The 25,995-nt window shown below is 40.3% G+C and overlaps 1 protein-coding gene across 2 annotated transcripts in view; it reads left to right on the forward strand.

Annotated features, from left to right (window-relative positions):
- The first annotated feature begins 1,591 nt into the window (after positions 1–1,591).
- The window catches only part of LOC140499491 (ceramide synthase 4-like), a 36,308-nt gene continuing 11,904 nt past the window's right edge, over positions 1,592–25,995 (forward strand). For both annotated transcript variants that reach the window (XM_072600968.1, XM_072600969.1), the window contains exons 1-2: positions 1,592–2,307; positions 22,113–22,286. In XM_072600968.1, coding sequence (XP_072457069.1) covers positions 22,114–22,286 — 173 coding nt within the window. In that variant the 5' untranslated portion in view covers positions 1,592–2,307; position 22,113. The remainder of the gene's footprint in view (positions 2,308–22,112; positions 22,287–25,995) is intronic.

A 25,995-nucleotide genomic window follows, 5' to 3' on the forward strand; every position in this document is an offset into this window, starting at 1 on the left:
GCTGGCAATCTGCACCGATTCTTGTTTTTGCCTGCTGCTTAGGGTTCATCCCTGGGAAAACTTCACTTCTCAAAAGGAGAAGTTGGTTTCTCCATTCTCACATCCATTGCCGCCTTATTCCCTACTCCAGTTCTTCCAAGAATAATTTGATTTTTTATACTGGTTTTGGTTTTTTCCAAAAGGGGAATAAAAAAGGTATCCAGAGTCTGATAAAAATATCATATAGGGTGGATAATTTTAGTCTCCTACAGAAAGCAACAATACACCTAACATAGCATGCATGAACAGAATGATTTAAACAGAATTCAGAATTTAACAAGGTTCAATCTGCTGGGGAACTGCTAGCAGGCCTCATCAAGCCATGAAATTTGGTGTCTTGGTTAAATAGACATTTCATATTTCACCTATCTGAACCAACCAATCATACACGAACTTCATTTCTGGAAGTCTTCTCTCTCTCTCCAATGCCAACCCTTGCCTAAATGCCAGCCCAACCCTTCAGCTGCTGCTGCTGCTAGAAGCTGAAGAGTGGGTAAATGCCTTGGGTTCATACTGGCATTATCATCTTTATATTTCAGGTAGTAAGGCATCCTAAAATACAAAAAGATAGAAAAAAATGTTAAAAGGAAATGAGGGAGAACTCCATTTGGAGATCTTTCTAGAACTCCCATTGAGGAGAAAGGAGATGCTCTAGGAGAGGAGATAGGGTCAAAATATTACTTGGCACAAGAAGGTTCAAAGTAGGGCAGAGACCTCAGCATTTCAGTAACATCCTGAACTGCAACAGTCCCTCAGAGGTGGGTCCTTCTGTCTGAGGGTACCTAACCAATACTTCTTATAATGTATGTGGGGAGAAGGTTCCCTGCCCCCTAGGACATTCCTTCAATTTTACATATGGGGGTCTACTTTATAGCTGGGGACCCAATTAACCTGATAGAAAAGAAAAGAAGGGATCTTGACTAAGTCAAGGGGTGCAGCTTTGACTTTGTGCCTATCTGTGCATGTCCCTACATTTGTAGGGTGAGGGGGAGAGATTGTGACTGGGAGGTGAGTAGTGTGCCTCTGTGCCTCCCATCTGGGGGCAGCAATGTCTTGAGGAGGGCCCTGAATCCTGGTGAGGGATGGGGGAAAGCCGGGGAGTGGTCTACAGCTATAAGGAATGGGGGAGGGTGTTCTAAGTTTTGTTTGAGGCAATTGTGAGCAGGTGGGAGGGCAGTGTGCTCCTCAGTCTATTTTAAGGGTGTCATGCACTAGGGGCAGGAGGAAGAATGAGAGAGAGCTAGAGAGAGAAAGAGAGAGAGACAGAGAGAGGGAAAAAGAGAGAATTTATGTCTGGATGGGACTAGTGCCTCGGTACATACAACAATGAGGGCAAACAGTGAAACTGGGGTGGGGATGTGAATGGAGTGAAGACAGGAGAAGTAGATGTGGGGGGGGGGGCGGGGGGGGAGAGGTTACGGGAATAGCTCAAAACCCCGCTAAGGAGAGGAGGCGGGAAGATTCTTGGCAGCCTGACGAGGGTGGGTGGGGAGGCCGTGGGTGCTATTGCAGCTACCTGGGTCTCGCCCTGTTGTGTTGTCAGAGCCGGGCATGTTAGCTGCTCAGCAAGCAAGGTAGACGTGGACTAAGACTCCAGTCCCAACTCTAGGCTTCTCAGGATCCTCAGCACACCTTGACCAGACTTCCTCTCATCCCTGCTGGGATAGCTGTTCATGTAGCCTCCTTCCCGGTCCTCTCTGACCTCTCACAGCGCGCCTCTCCTAAGACGACTCCTGAGGAGCCTTAGGGAGCCCTCTTTTTCCCCATTTTTCGTGTTACTGCACGAAACTTCCTTAGTCGTGCCCCTCCTTTCTCCCAATCTAGGTTTCGCCGCAATCAGAGCCCTTAACCATCACACCAACTTCATCTCCAGGAGCTCGAAGTGCCTGGAGAACCTTCCCTAGGGACCCTTCCTTCTGATTTTCCTTCTGCGCGTCCTTCTCCTTCTGCCAGGGCCCAAACACTCCCACAACATCCATTTGGTTATTTTCTGCAGCCACTGCAGCTTCATCCCTGACTGCTTAGTCCCCCTGCCCGGTACCCCCTATCCCCTCCCATCCAGTTCTTTCCATCACTTCCTTCTTCTGGCCCCCGCTCCACCTACTCCTGGAGCATCCTCTGGCTGGGAAGAGAGAGACGGTGCCTTCCTGATTACCAGTCCCACCTTTCCCAGGAGGGAGCATCCTACTGCCCTGGCAGCTTGGATTCTCAAATTTACACCCTCGGAGTCTGGTGTGGCTTTAGCAAACTCCGGTGCTAGAGCATCAGGTAAGTGAGACCCAGAAGAACTCGTGGAGGGGGGACCGATACTGCCCAAAGGACAGACCTTTCAGGGCCCCAAGTTCACACCTTTCCCAAGCAGAAGCAGAAATAGGAGCAGGTTAGACTTGGGTGGCTCAGGGGCTGGTGGAGGGATCATCAGCTGTGCGATGTGGGTTTGCCTAAGGAAGGAAGGTGATTATCCCGGACTTCTAAGGGGAGAGTGGACGCTTACTGATCTCACATTCTCTTAAGAGTAAAAGGAGGTCGTTGAGATTTTGTTGTGAATGCTGATGACTAGTGAAAGCTAGCAAACCTGAATCATCTAGAAGAAAAGAGCAAGTCTGGTTAAAAAAAAAAACTCAATTAAGAAAAGTTACCACCTTAAAGGACAAGGTTAGAGATTGGTCCGATGATTTTATTGGTCTGTGGAACTCTGGGGTGAGGAAATGGCTTTTACCAATGTAGTTCAACACCTCTGCAACTCATAGGCTTACAATTGTCTTAGACAACTGAGAGGTTAAGTGATTTATTTCTTCAGTGTCACCCAGCTAGTAGGTGTCAGGGATGGTCCTTGAACCATGTCTTCTGAACTCAGAAGCTAGATTTCTTATTTTACCCCACTCCAATGCCTCTCATTACCACTTTGAAAAGAGTAAAAGGTCACTTTTTAAAAGTACAGAGATAGACATCCTACAGACTGAAAGTCTCTGATCCAGAGGTCTGACATGCTGATCATGCAAAGGTTCTGCCCCTTAACTTGGAGTTCAGCAACCTCTTATTGGAGTTGTACTGAGAATCAGTTTTCTAAACCAATCTACATACCACCCACTTTTTCTTAGCTTCAAATGATCAAAGTCCTAAACTGTAAAGTTGATTTACCACCCAAGGAAGGAAGAGCAGAGCAAGAGAGGAGGCAGAGATGGTTGATGGTAGTGTGGTAGTGATCAGAAAAGCTAGGCTAGGAAAGGGATCTAGAAGCTATGAGCTTCAAATGTTGCTGAAAGGGACCTTAGACATCACCTGCTCCAAAATCCCTCATTTAATAGGTGAACAAATGAAGTGCCAGAGAGAGTAAGTGACTTACTTGCCCAATAGGATGAAGGTCATCACTGGAGGACCCAGAATTAGATATCAGATCCTTTGATCTGATCAAATAAGAGAATATTTATAAAGCACCTAGTGCAGTTCGTGACACATAGTAGCTGTTAATAAATGCTTGCTCCTTTCTCCTTCCCTTCTGCCCTTGAATCCAAATTCAGAATACTTTCCATTCTACAGTCACAAATCTCAGAGTTGGAAGGAAGCTCAGATGTAATTGAATGCAACCTACATGTGCATGTTTTGGAGTCATATCCTTCTGTTTCTCTTTCCTGAATATCCTGTCACCATAGAAGACTTTGTTTATTTTTTCAGCCTAGTTCCTAACTTCAGGCTTTATGTTAAAGCTGGACTCTGCCCTTCTGGAAGAAATGTCTAGAATATTTATTCTAGGATCTCAGGGCATCCATAAGCTTTCCCAAAATGGTCTGATCCAGAACAAAGTTTGATTGCTGCCCCTCTTGATCTGAGCTATGCAAACTCCTGACCTGATTTTGGGTCTGAGCAGCATGCCTTGCTTCATTTGGAGTTCTAATAACCAGCTACTAGACTAAACCCCTATCAGGCATCTGGAAAGCTCTGATGATTCAGTGACAGAGGTGTAAGCTTCCTTTTGATCTGAGATTCCTGCCCAGTTATTCTAATGCAGGTTTCAAGACCTGGAAGCTGAACCTGAGACTTCCTCTGCTCCTGGGGTCAGAAACTTACAGCTGTTGCTTAATTCTAAGCTTGCCCCTTGTTCAATATATAGTCTAGAACTTTGACCACTCCTAGGTACAGGTCTCCTTCTCAGGAGACTGTGTAGTTAGCATGACCTGAAGATATACAGTGAGCAACAGAGCTCCCAGACTCCTGTTTCTGCACCCTACACAAGTTTAGGCTTCTTTATGCTGGTCATGAGACTTCTTACACTGAAGCAGTACCTCCTACAATGGAAGGTTCCATACCCCAACTCAAGACATAGATCCAATCTACAGTGTCCACAAATCTCCCTGTTTCCCTCTTTCCACTTTTATAAAAAAGTATCACTGTAATTTTTTATTTTTTTTATTTCCCAATTAGAATTCATCCTGGTATGTTTTCCAGATGATTAGAGGAATTATGCGGCTGAGGGAGAGAAGAGCTTAGTCTTACTTTTCTGCCACTCTGCTGCTGTGATTCCCAAGGTCATATGATTTAGACCTTGAACAGATGTCAGAGAATATCTGGTTCAATTTTATTATAGACGAGAAAATTCAGGACCAGAGAGGAAAAGTTCTGTCATACAGCCAGTTAGTGGGAGGCTTTAGTTTTGAGCCAGAGGCCCTTGATTCCAAATTCAGAGCTCTTTCCTTGCTACCACATTGCCTGTTCTTCATCAGCATATCTTTCTTGAGAACCTTCAACAATATCTTGCATCTTCTTCGCTTTTAGAGTCTCTGTCCAAGGATTAGACCCATCTTTTCTGTGAATTCTTTTAAATAAGCTCTTTGTAAATCTTGGAACACTTCAGAGTATGGTCTACATTCCCCTGCTTAGTTATTTATACTCAAGGAAGACATGGACCCCTCCTTCTCGGGTTCCTGTCACTTCTACTTCAATTTCTAAACGCTTCTTGTTGAAAGAATTGTGTTTAAGTGTCCTTGCCTAATTTTCACAGCTCTAGAGAGGGCAACTGCTGGAGAGACAGGAAAAGTTTAGGGCTTAATCCTATAGGCTGGATCCTGAGACCCTTGTGCCTGTACCTTTACCTAAAAATGCTGAAAATAAGGAGTACCCACAGTAACACCAGTAATCTACCATTTCATTGTCACCCATTCTCCTCCCATTCCAAGTCCAAAACATCTATTGAATCCTGTAGACTATTGAATTATCAGCCTGTTGGCTGAACTTGTCTCTGTGCTTCAAAGCCTTTTCATCACTGCTTTTTCTCCCATAACTCCTAACACATTTGTCATAAATGTGGGATTAAAATATTCTTTATCACCTATTGCCATTTTCAGACTCCCCTTCTGGTACCATTATGCAGCCACCTCTCCTTCTTTGAGGTTCATTCCATCCAAAATTATCCAATCCATTTCCTAGTGGTATTATCTAACAGTCCTTGGTTTATTCACTGACTCCTTTCTCAAAGATCTCAGTACCTGGCTTACAATCTACCTCTCCCACACAACTTCTATCTTTACACAAGTAAATTTCAACATGTGTTAATGTTCTCCAAATCCCCTAGCCTCACAGTTTCTCAAATCCCATGACCTACTCTTCCATGCCTCTCCCCCAACATACCATACACACACACAAAACACACACATAAATGGTTACACCCTTGATCTTGCATCATCCATGAGTGCCATACTGCCATGATAAATGATCTTGAAATTCCTTTATTCCATCACAATCTCCTGTCATTCCATCTCTTCCAATGCCTCACCTTTCCTTAAAACTTTCTTTGTGCGCATCTCCAGTTCCTTCAGTCCTCAGTACTTCCCTGAGTCATCACCTCTGCTTTGGTCTCACTTTCTGATCTTCATAATCTTGACCCCATAGTTCAAAAGTACTGTCCTTTCTTCACAAGTCCCTTGGCCTCTTGTCCTATCTATGCTCATGCTTTGCTGAGTCCCAACCCTGAATTACCTTCTGTCGCCTCTGCTCATAGTCCTTTATTGCTGAAGGGAGCAGGAAGGAACTATTCAAGTATTCTCACTAGGTCTACTACAAATTTATGTTTCCTAAATTCAACTAAGATCTCACTGAACCTAGTAAAGATTTTAGCTTAAACAGGCCAAGGTCTCCCACTGCATCAGGAGTCTTCATCTATACTTTGCCACTGGACCCAGATGACTCTGGAGGAGATAGAGTGACTGATGACTTTGCACAGTCCTTTCCCACTTAATTCCAATTCACTTCCAAGTCATGGCATCACCTTTCTGATGTATGGTCCTCTTCAAGAACAAATGACAAACTGCAATAAGATCTTGCTACTCAGTAAGCATTCATTAAATATTTGTCTGCCAACCACTGCGCTATGTGATGGAAATGCAAAGAGAAAGAAAAAACCAATCCCTGCTCTCAGGCTTTCTAATGCAAGATACAACATATGTAAATCAATATCTTTTAAGATATATACTGAATAGATGGATAGTAACTTTTTTGACATGAAACTCCCCTTTTAGGGTATATTTTATTTTATTTTTATTTTTGTTTTTTATTTTTTATTTTTTTCTGTTTTTTGCAACATTTACTTTCATAAGATTTTGAGTTCCAAATTTTTTCTCCCACATTCCCTTCTCCCTCCCTAAGAAGGCAAGCAATCTTATATAAGCCATATATGTGCAGTCATATTAAACATATTTCCACATTAGACATGTTGTGAAAGAAGAATCAGAACAAAAGGGGGAAACCACAGGAAAGAAAAGACAAAAAAAGTAAAAATAATATGCTTCTATCTCCATTCAGACTCTATAGTTCTTGCTCTGGATGTGGTTAGCATTTCCATCATGAATCTTCTGGAATTGTCTTGGATCATTGTATTGCTGAGAAGAGCTAAGTCTATCAAAGTTGATCGTTGTACAATGTTGTTGTTGCTGCGTACAATGTTCTCCTGCTTCTGCTCACTTCATTCAACATTAGTTCATGTAAGTCTTTTCAGGTCTTTCTGAAATCTGCCTGCTCATCATTTCTTATACAACAATAGTTTTCCACTACATTCATATGCCACAACTTGTCCAGCCATTACCCAATTGATGGACATCCCATTAATTTCCGATTCTTTGTCACCACCAAAAGAGCTACTATAAGTGATTTTGTATATGTCGCTCCTTTTCTATGATCTTTTAGGGCTACAGACCTAGTAATGTTATTGCTGGATCAAAGGGTTTGTACAGTTTTATAGCCCTTTAGGCACAGTTCTAAATTGCTCTCCAGAATGGTTGGATCAGTTCACAACTCCACCAACAATACATTAGTGTTCCAATTTTCCCACATCTTCTTCAACATTTATCATTTTCCTTTTCTGTCATATTAGGCAAAGATAGATGTGAGGTGGTATCTCTGAGTTGTTTTAATTTGCATTTCTCTAACCAATAGCAATATGGAAATTTTTTCATATGATTATAGAAAGCTTTAATTTCTTTATCTGAAAACTGTCTATTCTTATCCTTTGACCATTTTTCAATTGGGGAATGGCTTGTAGTCTTATAAATTTGACTCAGTTCTCTATACATTTTAGAAATGAGGTCTGTATCAGAAACACTGGGAGTAAAAATATTTTTTTTCAACTTTCTGCCTGGTGGAAGGTAACTTTTGAAGAGATATATGACACTAGTAGCTAGAGGTGGATGGGGTAGAAAAGCTCCCTGGAGGAAATAGTGTTTGATCTAAATCCTAAAGGAAGTTATGGATTCTGAATTGGAAGTTGGGAAGGAACTCATTTCAGGCATGAGCAACAATCATTCTAAGGCATTGAGACAAGAAATGAAATGCTATATCCCAGGAACAGTAAGTAGGGAAGGTAAATCTTCTATATACCTTTTTAATTGCCTCTCTAGGGCATTCTCCAAAAACAACTATTTATTTCAGCCATTCTCCTTTTTCCTCAAGCCTCTCATATTATTGTCTCCTCCACTCTCTCAGTTGAGGATTTCAACTCATATGTTGCTGAGACAATAGAGTTATGTTGCCATAAACTCCCTTAAACCCCCAGATATTATTCCCTCCTTTTTTCCAGCCTCTGATGAACAGGCAGACCTTCTACTTGCCAAGGCCAACTCTTCAACATATACCTGGATCCCAATTCCTCTTATCTTCTCCAGAAGATTACCCTCACCATCCTCTCCACCTCTCTCTATTTATTGTTTCCTTCTCTGCTGCCTATAAACCCACTCAGGTCTTCACCATGTGTTCATTACTTCTAGTTTCTCTGTTATGTATCTTGTTTCAACACAGGTGGTTGTACATCATCTCATACATTAGGATGTGAGCTCCTTGAAGGCAAGAACTAGCTTATTTTTGTTTCTCCAGTGCTAGATGCTTAATAAATTATTATTGACTCTACTTAACACAAAAGCTCCTCATTTGGCTTTACCATTGCCTCAGGCTATCATCTTATATCTCTCCTTTGTCTTCCTCAGTCACTGTCCTTGAAAAACCTGTCTAAACTCATTGTCTCCTTTTATTTTCCTTTCATTTCTCAACCCTTTACAATCTGGCTTCCAACTTCTTCAAGCAGTAGAACTACTCTTTCCAAAGTTAACAGTAATCTTTTTGTTACCAAATCTAATGACCTTTTCACAATTCTCATCCTTCTTGGCATCTCTGCAGCATTTGACACTGTTAAACATTCTCTCTTCCTAACTGCTCTCTTCCCAAGCTTTTCATGACTTTGTTTTCCCTTGGCTTTCCTCCTGCCCTAGTGATCACCTCTCATTCTTCTTTACTGGATCTTTAACCAAGGCATTATCAATAACTATTGGGTGTATAAGACTGCCTTGTGCCATTTTCTTTCTTCTCTTTACACTCTCTCTTCATGATGTCTTCATTTTTCATAGATTGTCTTTTCAATGGTAAATACTAGAGGTGATATAGGAAAACAAGTTCTTTAATTGGTGGAGCTTTGATCCACCAATTTTTGGGAAAAAATTAGGAACTATGTCCCAAAAGCTATTAAACTCTATATATCCTTCAACCCAGTTATACTGCTACTATGTCTATTCCCCCCCAAAAAAGATTATACAACAAGGGAAAGGACCTACATATTCAAAAATATTTAAAGTATCTCTTTTTGTGATGGCAAATAATTGGAAATTGAGAAGTCCTATCAAATTCACAATAATTGAACAAGTTATGATATGAGAATGTTACAGAATACTATTATGCTTAAGAAATGATGACTCAGTCATTATTAAGTGCCTACTGTGTACTAGGTACTGTGCTAAGTATTGAGGATATAAAAGGAAACAAAACACAATCCCTGCCCTCAAAAAGCTCACAATCTAATGGGAAAACAATAAGCAAACAAATATGTACAAAATAGTGTACACAGGAATAATTAAAGAGGGAAAATATTTGAATTAAGAGTGGTTGGGTAGTCTTCCAGCTGATGGGAATTTAGTTGGGACATGAAGGAAGCCCAAAAAGTCAGAAAAGGTGGAGATAAGAAGGAAGAGCATTCCAGGCATAGAGCACAAAGAAAATACCTAAAACTAAGAGATGGAACATTTTGTTTGTGCAGCAACAAGGAGTCCCATGTTACTGGATCAAATAGTATGTTTTGGGGAAGAAGATATTAGAAGACTGGAAAGGTAGGAGGGTACTAGATGATGAAGGGCTTTGAATGGCAAATGGAGGTTTTATCTATTTACTTCAGGAGGCACTGAAGTTTACTAGAGGTTAGGGGGGAGGATGGAAAGTTACATGCTCAGACCTGAGCTTTAGAAAAAATCACTTTGGTGGCTGAAAGGAGGGATTGGATTGAAGTGGGAAAATACTTTGAGCAGGCTGACCCACCAGCAGGCTAGAGCAATAGTCCAGGTGTGAGGTAAAAAGAAGCTACAGCAGAGTAGAGGCAGTGTCAGAGGAGGGAAAGGAGTGTATTGGAGAGATGTTGCAAAAGTGAAATCAACAGAGCTTAACAGCACATTTTATGTGCAGTGTGAGAGATTGTGGGGTATAGGCGACACCTAGGTTGTCATTAGGCTGCCTAGGGCAAGGGTGGGGAACCCTCTAGATTTGTTCCATGGAGTTTGGATTCAGTCAAAGGGCTGCACTTGAGAACCTAAAGGGCCATATGTGGCCTCAGGGTTACAGGTTCCCCACACCAGGTCTTGGGGCATTGAAAGGATGATGGTGCTTTCTACAAGGAAGAGAATGATTTTGGTTTTGGAAATACTGAGTTTAAGATGTCCACTCTGCATCCAGTTTGAGATTTCTGTAAAGTAGTTGGAAATGTAAGATTGAAAATTAGTAGAAATTAAAGGATAGGTAGATCTGAAAATCATCTGTGTGGAGATAGTAATTAAATCCATGGGAAGTGATAAAATGATAAAGTGAAGTAATACAGAGGGAGAAAAGAAGGCCCAGCACTGTGGGACACCTATGGTTAGAGGGTGTATCTGGAAGAGGATCTAGCAAAGGAGACAGAGCCAGAAAGAGAACCAGGAGAGAGTAATGGCCCTGAAACTTAGAGATAACACAGCATCAAAGAGAAGGGAATGATAGCAGTGTCAAAAACTGCAGAGAAGTCAAGGAGAATGAGGCTTGAAAGAATACTAAGAGATCACTTATAACTTTGGAGAGAGCAGTTTTAATGAAATGTTGAGGAAAGAAGCCAAATTGTAAGGGGTTAAATTGAAAACAAGAGGAGAGAGAGAGTGGAGACACCTATTGCATTACCACCTGCTCCATAGGCATTTTAATTGTTTGTCCTGCTAGGTATCTCAAAATTACTGTGTTCAAAACAGATCTTTTCATCTCCCCCACCTTACCCACACACAAACCTATCCATTTTCTGAACTCTACGATTTCTGTCCCTTTCTGGCAAAGAACTACTGTTCTTCCAGTTACCCAGTTCTAAAACCTCAAAGTCATCTTATTCTTCCTCCGCCATGTGTCTTGAGGCTCTTGAATGCCAATTAGAGGACAAAGAAAGACAAGAACTAATGATCTTCTGGTAAGTAGGGAGAGCAGTCAGAATTTTGTAGTGACTGGCAATGAGGACACAATATTTTTATTTCTAGAAAGTAGGGAATAAAAAGGGCTAGTAAGAAGTTGACCAAATACTCAAGGTAAGTGTGGAGATAGTAAGACACCTGGGTGCCTTTGATGAGTTGAGTCACCATGTCAAAAAGAACTACTTCCTTAGGCACTGAAAGAATTTGCAGATGTAATTGTTGAACTATCATCAATGATAATATTCCCTCCTTCAACCCCTACAGAGATCCATCCCTTAGAATGAAGAATAAGAAAGAAAGAGGATGTGTGGGGAGGGGGAGCAATTTAGCAAAAATTAACCAGCACCTGTGCATCAATCAAGTCTGACAGTTTAGGTAGTGTCCCACATCCAATCTTCCCAACTCTGCAAAGAAAATTTACATTCTCATTTCTCTTGCTTGAAGTCAAGGTGAGTCATTATGATTACACAGTGTTCAATTGTGGTTTTTTGTTGTGGTTGCAGTTTTTTCCATTGATGTTGCTCTAATCATTGTAGATATATTGCTTTCCTGACTATGTTTATCTCACTTTGCATCAGTTCATAAAGTTCTTCCTGTGCCTCTCTTTATTTTTGATTAGCTATTCCTTAGTTATCCACCATCTACTTTGTTTTCAATTCCATACTACTACAAAATGTGTTCCTATTAATGTTTCAATGCCTGTGGGACCTTCCATTCTGTCTTCAACCTCTCTGGGGTGAAAGGGTATAGGAGTCATGATCATTTTCATAATTAAGCATAATAGCAAATTGTCTTTCAGAATGGTTAGACCAATAGTCACCCATTAATGTGCTTATTTTTCCACAACCCCTCTACCATTGACTAATTCCATCTTTGCCAGTTTTCTTAGGGGGGACGAAATTTCATATTGGTTTTGGTTTGCATTTGTCTTATTGTTAAAAGTGATTTGGAGCAATCTTTTCTATAGTTGTTAATAGTTTGCAATTTTTTGAGAACTAGCTTTCCATCTCCATTGATGGCCTGACTTGCTCCTGAAACTAGGCTGGCTCTTTGTGATCACCCTTTCGTGATCTATATGGACACCAATCTGTTTTCATTTTTAATTTTAATGTAATTATATTGACATATTTTGTTTTTATGTCATTTAGGTTTTCTACTATAGTCCTCGCCACAACCTTTCTTTGAGAATCTTCCATAATAGTAAAGAATGATAGAATGAAAAAGGAAAAAAATGGCAAAACTAACGCAGCAAAAAAGAGCCTGACATTTATGCAGTATTCCATACTCATAGTCCCCCATCTCTGCAAAGAAGGGGAAAGGAGATGTCTTCTCATAGCTCTTTTCTGGGGCCAAGCTTTGTCATATCATTTTGCAGCTTTCCAGTTATTTGTTTTGTTATTTGTCATGCAGATTTAGGACAGAAGGTGAACAGCATGCAGCAACACTATGGTTAGAATGGTTTTTGGATACTCACAGCCTGGTGTATCACAGGAGAATATGAACAGAAGACGGGCAACATAGTTATGTTTCCTTCACACTCCAGTATTTTCTAACACCTCAACTATATTAGTTGTCTGGGCAACACTAGGGGCTTTAGGCAGCCATTCACCCATGTGTTAAGGCTAGATGGTGAGCAGTATTGAAGGAGCAGGGCCATCCTTCTACTGATTCAGACAAGCCAGTTCAATAAGGCAGCTGTTATAATGCACTGTCTGTCTGTGTTGCCAATAGGAAAATGCCAAAAGCACCATGGCCAGTAACCCAGGCTCCACACAAGATAGCATCAGATCCAAACCCACACAGTGAGCTATGGCAGCCTCACAGATTAATGCTGCAGCACCCCATCCCCACCCCCTACACCCTATTCCAAAAACCTATGATAATGAGCTTTCATGCCAAGGAGTCACAGAGAGCAGCAAGTTCCTCCATGTGTCCACAGGGACAGTATGGCCTTCCCTCCCCCTGGGGTGATTTATTTGAGGACCAGACTCCACTTCCAGTCTTGCTTGGTCCCCTGAAATGGGGGGAGGTCAGAGTAGAGGGTGGAAATCTTCTTGTCCTCCTCTTCTGAGAGAGGGGCAGAGGGTGTGATCAGAGACCATGGAATTCTGTCCTGCACAGTGGAATGGGCTAGCTCCTCCACTCCCACCTTCTCCTCATCCAAGGAATGGCTGAGGTTATCAGAACCTCATCTAAAGACAACTGTGTTCATCCCTCCTCCATCCAGTTCTCCTGTCTTATCTGTTGCCATCTGCAGCCGTCCTATCCCTTGTTGCAGCCTATTCTCTTCCTTGACATAGTCTAAACAAAACCAAACCAATTTTTTCTGTTGACCTTAGCTTCCTCTCCCCACCCCCAGGTTGTTCTGAGTATTATCACTTATGATGCTGGTTTTTTATAGGACTATATTCATCCTACCTTTGTTTCTTTTGCACATCTTTTTAAAATGGAAACTGTTGACTTTCCAATGCTTCCACATGGTTCCTTCATTCCTCTTCTATTCCTCCCCTCATTTGAATTGTTTCTTCAAGGAAAAATTTCCTATCCCTGACAGGAAAATGGGCTCCTTTAGGATGCATTAGGTTCCCTCAGTGGTGATTTTCAAGAAAAATATGGATGACTCCTTATTTGGATGTTATTGTTTGTCCTTCCGTCTTGAAGAGGATCATGACATTAGGAAGGTGATGCCATGACATGCAAGTGAATTGGATTTAAGTGAGGCAGGGCTGTGCAAGGTCACCAGCCTCACTTTTTTCTAGGAGTGATTTGCAATTATGGCTGGTCTATAAGAAAGAAAATAAAGTTTCAGAGATTAACATTTACATCCCCTTTGGGCAGAGAACACACAGGTATGATACCCTATGAGGACAGAGAAAGAAACAAATAAATAAACCAATGAATGAAGGAAAGAAACAAGGAAAGGAAGAAAGAGAGAGAGAGAGAGAGGGAGGGAGGGAGGGAAAGAAGGAAGGAAGGAAGGAAGGAAGGAAGGAAGGAAGGAAGGAAGGAAGGAAGGAAGGAAGGAAGGAAGGAAGGAAGGAAGGAAAGCCATGCTGCACAACTGGCCAGTTTCAGGTTGGTCATCAATGGCCAGCTCTCCTTTTCTATTCACAGATGTTGTTGTTTGTCCTTCTGTTCTTGAAGAGGGCCATGACAAAGTAATGTTGTGACATGTGAGTGAATTGGATTTAAGTGAGGGAGGGCTGTGCAAAATCACCAGTCTCACTTTCTACTCTGGAGTCATCTGGAGATGGTCCCAGATGCAGTGGGAGACTTTGGTCTTTTTAAGCAAAGATTTTTCCCAGGTCCAGTGAGATCTTAGTTGAGGTCAGATAGCACAAATTTGTAGTGGACCTGGTAAGAATACTTGCATAGTTTCTTCCTACTCCCTTCAGCAATAGAAGACTAGGAGCAGAGGGGACAGAAGGTAATTCAGGGTTGGGACTCAGCAAAGCACGAGCAGATCTCTGCTCATGGACGAGAGGACAAGACTTAGGAAGAAAGGACAGTATAGTATTGAACTGTTTAACTATAGGGTCAAGATTGTGAAGGTCAGAAAGTGAGACCAAAGCAGGGGTGATGGTCTGGAAAAGTACTGAGGACTGAAGGAATTGGAGATGACTACAAAGAAAGTTTTAAGGAGGGGTGAGGCATTGGAAGAGATGGAATGATAGGAGATTGTGATGTGATAAGGGACTTTCAAGATGATTTATCATGAAAGTTTGATAGTTATGGATGATGGAAAATCAAGGGTGTAACCATTCGTGTGTGTGTGTGTGTGTGTGTGTGTTGTGTGTGTTGGGGGAGGGGCATGGAAGGGTAGGGAATGAGATTTCAGAAATTCATGTGAGGCTAGGAACTGCTAAATCAAGTTTATTCAAGCCCTGGAAATCAGTAATCTTCCTCCAAGGCCCATTGGCTTTACATGCTGGGTCTTCAGGGTTGTTGAATTGAGACACAGATCACCTGAGGATTCCAGTGTTTGGTAATTCCTTTATCAACGATCTTTCATTCCCCCAGGATTTTCTATCACCTCAACTATGGTAGTTGCCTGGGCAACACTGGAGTCCTTAGGTAACCACCCACCCAATATCCAGCCTAGACCATGAGCAGTATTGAAGGAGCAAGGCCATCCTTAGTGATGATCCAAACAAGTAAGCCAGTTCAATAAGGCAACTGTTATAATGCACTGTCTGTCTGTGTTGCCAGCAGAAAAATGTCAAAAGCACCATGGGCAGTGACCCAGGCTCCACACAAGATGGCATCAGATCCAAACCCACACAATGAGCTATGGCAGCCTCACAGATTAAAGCTGCAACACCCCATCCCCACCCCCTAACCACCCTACTCCAAAAACCTATGATAAAGAGCTTTCATGCCAAGGAGTCACAGAAAGCAGCAAGCTCCTCCATGTATCCACAGGGACAGTATGGCCTTCCCTCCCCCTGGGGTGATTTATTTGAGGACCAGACTCCACTTCCAGTCTTGCTTGGTCCCCTGAAATGGGGGGAGGTCAGAGTAGAGGGTGGAAATCTTCTTGTCCTCCTCTTCTGAGAGAGGGGCAGAGGGTGTGATCAGAGACCATGGAATTCTGCCCTGCACAGTGGAATGGGCTAGCTCCTCCACTCCCACCTTCTCCTCATCCAAGAAATGGCTGAGGTTATCAGAACCTCATCTAAAGACAACTGTGTTCATCCCTCCTCCATCCAGTTCTCCTGTCTTATCTGTTGCCATCTGCAGCCGTCCTATCCCTTGTTGCAGCCTATTCTCTTCCCTGACATAGTCTAAACAAAACCAAACCAATTTTTTCTGTTGACCTTAGCTTCCTCTCCCCACCCCCAGGTTGTTCTGAGTATTATCACTTATGATGCTGGTTTTTTATAGGACTATATTCATCCTACCTTTGTTTCTTCTGCACATCTTTTTAAAGTGGAAACTGTTGACTTTCTAGTGCTTCCACATGGTTTCTTCATTCCTCTTCTATTTTTCCTTCTCCTTTGTTTTTAGGTTTTTTTGTGGAAAAATTTTCTGTCTATGATAGGAAAGTGAAATGGTATCCTTTAGGATGCAGTAACTTCCTCCCATTGGAGATTTTTCAGGAAAACTTGAATGAAAGGGCGATCATGTTCATAAATGGATGTGTCTGGTTGGACTAAGGACCCTTTGATATCTGACAGTCTGTGCTTCTGTGACCCCCATGACCACACATTAGTACTTTCCAGCCTACTCTGTACCAGAAGTTGGTATGCCATGGGTTTGTTACAGCTTCCGATGTTGAATCATTTCACAATGCTAATGGCTTTGGTGGCAAAAGCTTTCTTTTCTGGGTCTTCAGTAGCTATGGATACTGAATAAATAGTTGCCAAGGGGCATTTTCACACAGATTATTTCCCAGGGTGATGACTACAAGGGTTGGGCTAAAGGTATTGCTATTCCTAAGACTCTTGGATATTAGGTGCAGGGCAGTCTTTATTGGAATATGAAGGAAAGAGAGGTCAATGTAGTGATGGGGGTGGTGGTTTGATGTGCCTGGCATATGTTGTCTCCTGTCTGTTTCTCATTACTTCAGTTAGACTTGCTTGTTTGCTCTATGCACAACAGTTGGTTTGTAGTTGGTGAAGATAGCTGGCTCCTTTTCTATATCATCCCCAGATGATGGCCTGAGCACTGGGCTAAAAGCAGAAACAACTGATTTGAAGGGTGCTGGAACTCCAGGTGGTGCCAAGTGCTGGCATTCTTGTGACCATCTGCCTTTGAGTGGCAGTTGGTTAACAGTTGCCAATTGTGACGATGAGGAAGTAGGCCACTTTTCCAAAATGATTTCTCCCCTTGATGATGGGTATGAGGGCTAGGTTGGTGGCTGCTGGGAAGGGTTCACTGCTATTTCCAAAGTTCTTGTGTCCAGGGTTCTGGGCTGTGTGTCTTTTAGGGTCTGAGGGTGGTGGTGTTCAAGATGGTGCTGGTAATCAATGAGATAATGTATATTTTGCAATCCTTAAGGAGCTATAGAAATATCAGTTATTTTTTTCAAATGAGGGGTGTTACTAATGCCACTCTTTTGCTCTAACTTTGAATAGCATCTGGTGGGTCTGTAGGGGCTGGCACACTCTACCACTCCATGGTCAGTAACTAGGCATTCAGTTTAAAATACATTCTTAAGGAATCCTATCCTCTTATGATAGAGGACTAGGCTGGCTCCCTGTTCTCACAGTCTTTGGCTCATTAAGTCCACAACCTTGAAACTTTTTTTTAAAATAAAGGCTAACACTTTATGGATATGGATATGGACAATTTCACTCTTTGATTTGTTTCTAGGACTTCCCAGAAAGGGATGATATAACAAGGTATTCATTGGACAGTATGAGTCATTTATTGTGATAATTTACTCCTACATACAAACAAAAATGCTAAATAAGGTCTGCTCACAAGAGTACACAGAAAAAAATTAAAACAGGATTTAATAGCAAGTTATGAGCACTATTATAATTTTCTGGGAGACTACTACTTAAACTTAATCCAAACATAAAGCAGTTTGCAGGACTGCTAATGAGGCATTTTATATTTCACCTCATCTTGGCACTGTCGAAACAATTCTATCTCTATATCTGTTGCCAAAATGGCTAGGTTTTCACAGTCTTTTTGTTAGAGGCCATCATCTCCAATACATAAACTTCTCTTGCCACCAGCTAACTCTAACCCAATAGGGCTCAAGGTCTATCAACTTCTCTGCCTCACAGAGTTGCTTCCAAGATTGGACACACCTGTCTCAGGTTACTAATTCATCTAAGGTGTCAAGAAAGAACCATCACGAAAGAAGCATCCCAAATCCAAGCTCAGTCTTGCCCAAGCAGAACGTGTGCTCTAACTTCCATGTGAATTTAGAGGTTAGGACAGGAAATGGGGTTAGCCACTCCTCTCATACTTGACTCAGCATGCAAATCAAATGTATTCTTTCATGAGTCATCACGAGAAAAGGAAAAATAAGGTTAGGAGGCAGCTGTCACTCTACAAAGTTCCAGAGCACTCTGGCTCATCAGTCGATAAGAGGACTCTGTCATCTCAAAGTCTAAATCTCTCAGTTATAAATCACAAATAAATAGAAATACCAACCCCTCAGCTTCCACATGGTATCCCAGAACCAGGAATTGTTACTCTGAGCATGCTCCAGTTGAGGACTGGTGGCTTGGTTATACTGACAAAAAGTTTGCGTTTATGGTCTTGCATTCAACAAACATTTATTAAGATCCTGTTGTGTGAAATGCAAACTGATGGCATTGCAAAGGTAAACAATAAAATCGTCTCTTCCTTTAAGGACTTCATTTTCTTTTTGAGGTTATGCTTCTGGCCCAAAGTTGAGAGAGGGATGCTGAGGGAAGATCACTTACCTTAGGTAAGAAAACTAAGAATTCCTTTTGGGAAGTTAGATGCTGACTTGGCTTCACAGTAGCAGTCACAAAATGCAGCCTTGTACACAAGGGCCTTTTGTGAAAAGGTAGAATTAAGCAGCAGCCTTTTTATTAGATGAGGACCACCCAACCAAGTCCTCCCTGCATTGGAACAACAAAAGGAAGTGCCATGAAAAGAGCCCTGGACAAGAGAGTAAGGTGACTAGGGTTCGAGATCCACTTCTGCCACTGACATAGTGTATGATCTGGGGCAAATCTCTTTAACCTTCCTGGGCCTCAGTTTCCCTATCTGTAAAATGACTTCAAGGTACCTTGATGCTGTGACAGTCTTTATTTTTATAACCAGAGAGTCATATATATTTGCCCTCACTTTACTAGAATTTTAAAAAGATTAACCAGCATATGATACTCCTTGTCAATGATGTTACCATTTTTCTTGGAGTATTTTCCTTCTTTTTCTTTTATAAAGGTTAACATTTTATTTGTTTTATTTTTTGGAGGAACTCAAGGTTAAGTGGCTTGACCAGTCACATAGCTAGTAAGTGTCTGAGGCTGGATTTGAACTCAGGTCCTCTTGACTCCAGGGCAGATGATCTATCAGCTGCACCATCTAGCCACCCCTTTAAAAAAAAATTTAATTTATTTATTTTAAACTTAAATACACAATAAGAAAAGAAAAATAAACATATTACTACAACTTAAATACAAAATAAGAAAAAAGTACTGCCATGTGCATTGCAGAACATGAGAGAAGATTCAAAATATACGGCAATAAGTTTCCATTTCAAGAAAGTCTATATAATAAATATTACATATTATGTTTGGAGCTATTCATCTTTTCTTTGCTTCCTTGTAAGTTTTCTTTTATTCTCTGCAATGCAATTTTTACTTTGTTCTTTTTTTCTCCTTCCTTCCCCTCCTCTCCCCAAAGAAAGCTACAATTAAGTGCAGATAAATATAATATGTGTGTGTATATATGTATATATATGTATGTGTGTGTATATACACACATATACATACACATGTATACACATACATATTTATGTATATATGTATTATACTATATAGATAGATAGATAGATCTATATATACAAATGTGTTTCCCTTCCTAATTCTCTCTTCCCTCCTCATACACTTTGCCTTCTTTCTTTCTGAATTTTATGTGTATTGTTCCCTCCTTAATCTCTTCCCAATGAGAGTAGGGTTCCAGAACTACCCACCCTCCTCCCCCATCTAATTCCTCTATATCAATTCTTCATCTCACACCTCATTTGTATAAAATATTTACTCTTTCTACCTTTTCCTAGATGTTATTACTTTTTAGAATTATATCATACTCAGTTCTACCCCAGTCTTTCTTTCGAGCTGCTCTATTACTAATTATAATCTTAGACATAAAGTTTACATTTTCTTGTATAAAAAGTATACAGTCTTTCCTTACTGAGTCTTTTGTGATTTGCATTTACCTTATATTTCTCTTGGGTTTTGTATATCACATTTTCTATTAAGTTCAAGTCTTTTTGCAATAAAAATCTGAAAATCTGGCAATTCATTGAATGTCTATTTTTTTATTCAAGATTATGCCTAATTTTGCTGGATATGATATTTTCATCTGTAACCCGTTCTTTTGCTCTTTGATATATGGTATTCCAAAATCTGTGGTCTTTTAGTGAAGCTACCGCTAGGTCTCGTATGATCTAAATGTGGCTCCAAGGTATTGGAATTGTTTTGGTTTTTTATTTCTTGTTTTTGCTCATATTTTTCTTTGAGCGGGAAGTTTCAAAATTAGCTATGATTTTCCTGTAGGTTCTCCTGATAGAATCTTTTTGAGGTTGTGATCAGTGTATTTTTTTCTATTCCTACTTTACTCTCTTGTGCTAACACTTCGGGACAATTTTCTTTAATTTTTTTTCTTGTATTATTGTATCAAGATTCTTTTTTAGATCCTAGCTTTCAGGTAGTATGATTATCCTTATGTTTTCTTTTCTTGATCTGTTCTACAGATCAGTTATTTTTCTTATGCTTCACATTCTCTTCTATTTTTTATTCTTTATATTTTGTTTTATTATTTCTTGGTATCTTATAACTTCTCTGGCTTTCCCTTCCCCAATCCTAATTTTCAAGGAGTCATTTTCTTCCTTAAGATTCTGGATCTCCTTTTCCCATTGGTTAAAAAAATTTTAAAAATTAAAAAGAAATTTTCCTTAGTCTGTGTCATTTGATTTTTAAAGTCTTTTTATAGTTCTGTGAATTCTTTTTGGGTAGGTGACCATTTGGCATTACTCTCTGGGGTAGGAGAGCCTGTTTTTGCTTCAATAGACTCATCTGAAGATGAACCCCAGTCTTCTTTATTCCCATAGTAACTTTCTTTGGTTGGGTTCTTTCTCTGCTGCCTGCCCATTTAAAAATATGTAGCAATTTGTTGTAATCACCTCTAGTCCTGGGGTATGGAGGATAGTACCTCTGGCCTCAGGATCTTCTTTAGGTCTCCCCTCTGGCCTGAAACTGAAAGCAAGAGCTCTGGCCTCTTGTAAGTAAAGTCAACAGCATCCCCATCCCACTGCTTCTGCATTCACCAGGCATGTGCTGGTTCCTTCTTATCCAGGATCACATCTCATCCCAGCACCAGAGCTGAGCCTGGCATCCCTTATCAGCAGAGGTAGCCTCAATCTTCCCCCACTCAGATGCCCAACTCTACACAAGGGCCAGGAGATGAAATGTCCTGTAGCTGGGACTGTCTCCCAACTCAGCTAACCTTGCTGTTTCAACATAATTTATCTGGAGGTATTTACACTCCACAGGAACCAAAACTTGGTTCTGGAATTTTTCTTCTGTTCTTCTCCTGTTATCCAGGGAGGGCAGCTATTCTGTCCTAACTATTGTTTATTTTTACTGCTGCTCTATGTTCTCCTCAAGGTACTATTTTGTGTTCGGCCTAGAGGCCTATGAGCTACCCGAGCCTTCTTACCTTTCGTCCAGGTCTTCAGTGATCAGCTGGATAAACGTGTTGAGAGAAGAGACTTTCCAGAGTCAAACAAGGATTAGGCTTTATTCAGGGTCTTAGTTACATATGCAGGGTGAATTCTTCCTCAGGAGAGAGGAATCCTCCTCCTCCCAAGGGGCAAGGATCATACAGCAAGAGGATGGGAGTGGAAGAGGGGAGGGACCCTCTTCCCTCTAAGGGCCCCTCAGCTCAAAGAGCCCCTGGAAGGAACTTCGCATCCAGAAGAGGGCCTTCAGGCTTTCCTGCCCCTACTTAAGCTCTCCCACCGCATAGTTTGCATGTGAATACCGGGTGTGCTCTCAGCCCCTAGCTAATTAACAACAGGTGTGCTCAGACCACGGACCAATCTCAAGGGTGGGATGCTCTCCCCAGCAAGTTTCCCACTGAGAAGAGGTGGAAATGCACGAGATAGCCCGTGTTTCACACCTCAATCCCCAGCTGTTCCCTGGGGGGCCTCGTGAGAACTCTGAGGTTTAGAGGTCCTCACTTTTACCTGCCTGAGACTATTCATGTGAAAACTGAGCTTACACCCCCAACAATTTTGTCTTGTTTGTAGGGTAAATTTGGAGAGCTTGGAATTTTCTGAAGTACTCCACCATCTTCCCAGAATCCTCTCCCTGGGCATTTTCCATATAACTCTCTGTCTCTTGTTTACAGGATGCTGGTCAGTCTATATGACTGGTTTTGGAATGAAAAATATTGGTTCCCTCAGGAGTACTCATGGGCTGACTTTGAAGATTCAGATGAGGTGGTATACCCTCACCCCAAGGACTTGCTAGCAGTTGTTCCATTGACATTTGTCATAATAATTGTCAGATATACCTTTGAAAGGTGAGTCAACTTACAATTTGTTGTTCCTCCCCATTCTTTATTTTTAAAATACATTATTTATTTTTAATGTTGTTTTCTTTTTAAATTTTGAATTTCAAATTCTCTCCTTCACTCCCAGCCCTCCCCTACCCACTGAGAAGGCAAGCAATACAATATAAATTATACATGTCAAAATAATATAAAATATATTTCCATATTAGCTATATTTCAAAAAATAGTAAGAAAACTAAAAAAGTGAGAAAATGATACTTCAGTTTTTACTCAGAGCTCATCATTTCTCTCTCTCTCTGGAAGTGGATAGCATTGTAATCTTAAATTCTTTGGAAGTGTCTTGAATCATTGCATTGATCAGAGTAGCTAAATCTTTCACAGTTGATTATCATTATAACATTGCTATTACCCAGCACAATGACTCCTGGTTCTTCTCACTCCACTTTGCACCAGTTCATATTAGCCTTGCCATGTTTTTCTAAAAACACTCCCCTTGTCATTTCCCATGGTACAATAGCACTCCATCACAATCATATGCCACAACTTCATCGGCCATTCCTCAATTGAGGAGGAACCCTTTGATTTCCAATTCTTTGCCAACAAAGAGGTACTATAAATACTTTTGCACATAGAGGTCCCTTTCCTTTTTCTTTGATGTCTTTGGGATACAGACTGAGTAGTGGTATTGCTGTGTCAAAGAGCATGCACAGATTTGTAGCCCTTTGGGCTTAGTTCCAAGTTGTTCTCCATAATGCTTCTGCATCAACAATTCGTTAGTATACCAACAGTTCAATAGTAGACCTATTTTTCTCCCATCCTCCAGGATTTGTCATTTCTGAGAGGTATGAAGTAGTACCTCAGAGTGGTTTTAACCTTTCTCTAAATCACTAAGTAGTGATTTAGAGTATTTTTTCATATGGCTATAGATAGCTTTGATTTCTTCTCATTAAAACTGCCTGTTGCAGTTTTCGGAGGAAGAAATTAAAGCTATCTATAGTCATATGAAAAAATGCTCTAAATCACTATTGATTAGAAAGATGCAAATCAAAACAACTCTGAGGTACCACATCACACCTATCAGATTGGCTAACATGACAAAACAGGAAGATGATAAATGTTGGAGAAGATGTGGGAGAGTTGGAACACTAATTCATTGTTGTTGGAGCTGTGAACTGATCCAACCATTCTGGAGAGCAATTTGGAACTATGCCCAAAGGGCTACAAAAATGTGCATGCCTTTTGACCCAGCAATACCACTTCTAGGACTATATCCCCAAGAAATTATAAAAATGGGAAAGGGTCCCACATGTACAAAAATATGTATAGCAGCTCTCTTTGTGGTGGCCAAAAACTGGAAATCAAGGAGATGCCCATCAGTTGGGGAATGGCTAAATAAATTGTGGTATATGAATGTAATGGAATACTATTGTGCTATAAGAAATGATGAACAGGAAGACTTCAGAGAGGCCTGGAAAGACTTACATGAACTGATGCTGAGTGAAAGGAGAAGAACCAGGAGAACTTTGTACACAGCAACAACCACAGTGTTCTAGGAATTTTTCTAGTAGACTTAGTACTTCATTGCAATGCAAGGACTTAAAAATTCTCAATGAACACAAAATGCCTTCCACATCCAGAGAAAGAACTATGGAATTCAATCGCAGAATGAAGCAGATCATTTTCTTTTGTATTATGTTTTGGTTTGTTTTATGATTTCTCACATTCATTTTAATTTTTCTATGCAACATGACTAAGGTGAAAATGTATTTAATAGGAATATATTTAATAGGAACCTATATAAAATTGTATGCTGCCTCAGGGAGGGAGTGGGGAGGTAGGGGGAAGGAAGGGGAGGGAAGGGAAAAAAACTACGGTATATGGAAATGATTGTAGAACACTGTAAACAGATAAAATAACAAAAAAACCTGCCTGTTTATTTCCTTTGACCATTTATTAATTGGTGAATGGCTTTTATTTTTATACATTTGACTCAGTTGTATTCTCTCTGTATTTGAGAAATGAGGTCTTTATCAGAGAAATTTGCTGTAAAAATTTGTGCAACTACTTCATTGTCTATGATACTTTTTAGCAAAATATAGTTTCCATTATTATCCCTTTTAATAAGATCTATTTTTGCTTTTGCTTTGTCTGAGATCATGATTACTAGCCTTGTCTTTTTTTAGTTCAGCTAAAATACATTCAGCTGTGTTCCAGCCCTTTATTTTAACTCTGTGCATGTCTCTGTTTCAAGTGTATCTCTTGTAAACAACATTTTGTTGGATTCTGATTTCTAATTCATCCTACTGTGTCCTTCTATTTCATGAGTGAGCTCATCCCATTCACATTCACAATCATAATTATTAACTGTGTATTTCCCTTCATCTCATTTACTTCTCTCTCTTCTTCTCTCTAACTTTTTATTTTGTCCCTCCTTAAAAATCAATTTTGTTTCTAACCACTGCCTCACTTAATACCTCGCTTTTACCTTCTTCCTCTCCTATTTCCCTATTGCACACACACACACACACACACACACACACACACACACATTCTTCCCTCTTTGAACCAATTCCAATAAGAGTGAGTTCAAGTATTGCCCACCCCTCCTTAGTTTTTCCTTCCCTGTAAAAATTCTCTTCTTTTATGTGAGAAAACTTCCCCATTCTACCTCTCCTTTCCGTCTTCTCCTACTGCATCCCTCTTTCTCATCCCTTCATTTTTTGGAGGTCATTCCAACATAATCAACTCACATTCATGCCCTCTGTCTATGTAAATACCTTTTAATTGCCTAATAATGACAAAATTCTTAGAAATTACGTGTATCATGTTCCCATATAAAAATATAAACAGTTCAGCTTTATTGAGATCCTTATTATTCTTTCATGTTTAATTTCTTATGCTTTTCTTGAGTCTTCTTATATTTGAAAGTCAGTTTTTCTATTCAGCTCTGGCCTTTTCATCAGGAATACTTCAAAATCCTCTACTTCATTAAATATCAATTTTTTTCCCCTGAAGTTTTATCTGTTTTGCTGGAAGGTGATTCTTGGCTGTAATCTTAGCTTTCTTGTCTTCCAGAATATCATATTCAAGCCCTCCAATCCATTCTTGTAGAAGATGCTAAATCTTGTGTTATTCTGACCATGGCTCCACAATATTTGGATTGCTTCTTTCTGACTGCTTTCCGTATTATCTTCTTGACCTGGGAGCTCTGGGATTTGTCTATAATATTCCTGGGAATTTTAATTTAGGGATCTCTTTCAAGAAATGATCAGTGGGTTATTTGGATTGCTATTTTGCCCTCTGTTTCTAGGATATTTGGGCAGTTTTCTTTGGTAATTTCTTGCAATATTATGTCTAAGGTCTTTTTTTGATCATAGCTTTCATGTGGTCCAATAATTCTTAAATTATTTCTCCTTGATCTGTTTTCCAATGAGATATTTCACTTAATCATCTACTTTTCATCTTTTAATTTTGTTTTGTTGTTTTTTGATGTTTTGTGGAATCATTAACTTCCACTTGTCCACTTTTAATTTTTAAGGAATTATTTTATTCACTGAGCTTGCATCTCCTTTTCCATTTAGCCAATTCTATGTTTTAAGGAGTTGTTTTCTTCTTACATCATTTTTATTTCTTTTCCCAATTTTTCCTTTACCTCTCTTCTTTGATTTTTTTTTTTAATTTTGAGCTCTTCCATGAGTTCTTTTTGGACCTGAGACTA

This window comes from Notamacropus eugenii, chromosome 4, assembly GCF_028372415.1.
Source record: "Notamacropus eugenii isolate mMacEug1 chromosome 4, mMacEug1.pri_v2, whole genome shotgun sequence".
Classification (NCBI taxonomy): Eukaryota; Metazoa; Chordata; class Mammalia; order Diprotodontia; family Macropodidae; genus Notamacropus; species Notamacropus eugenii.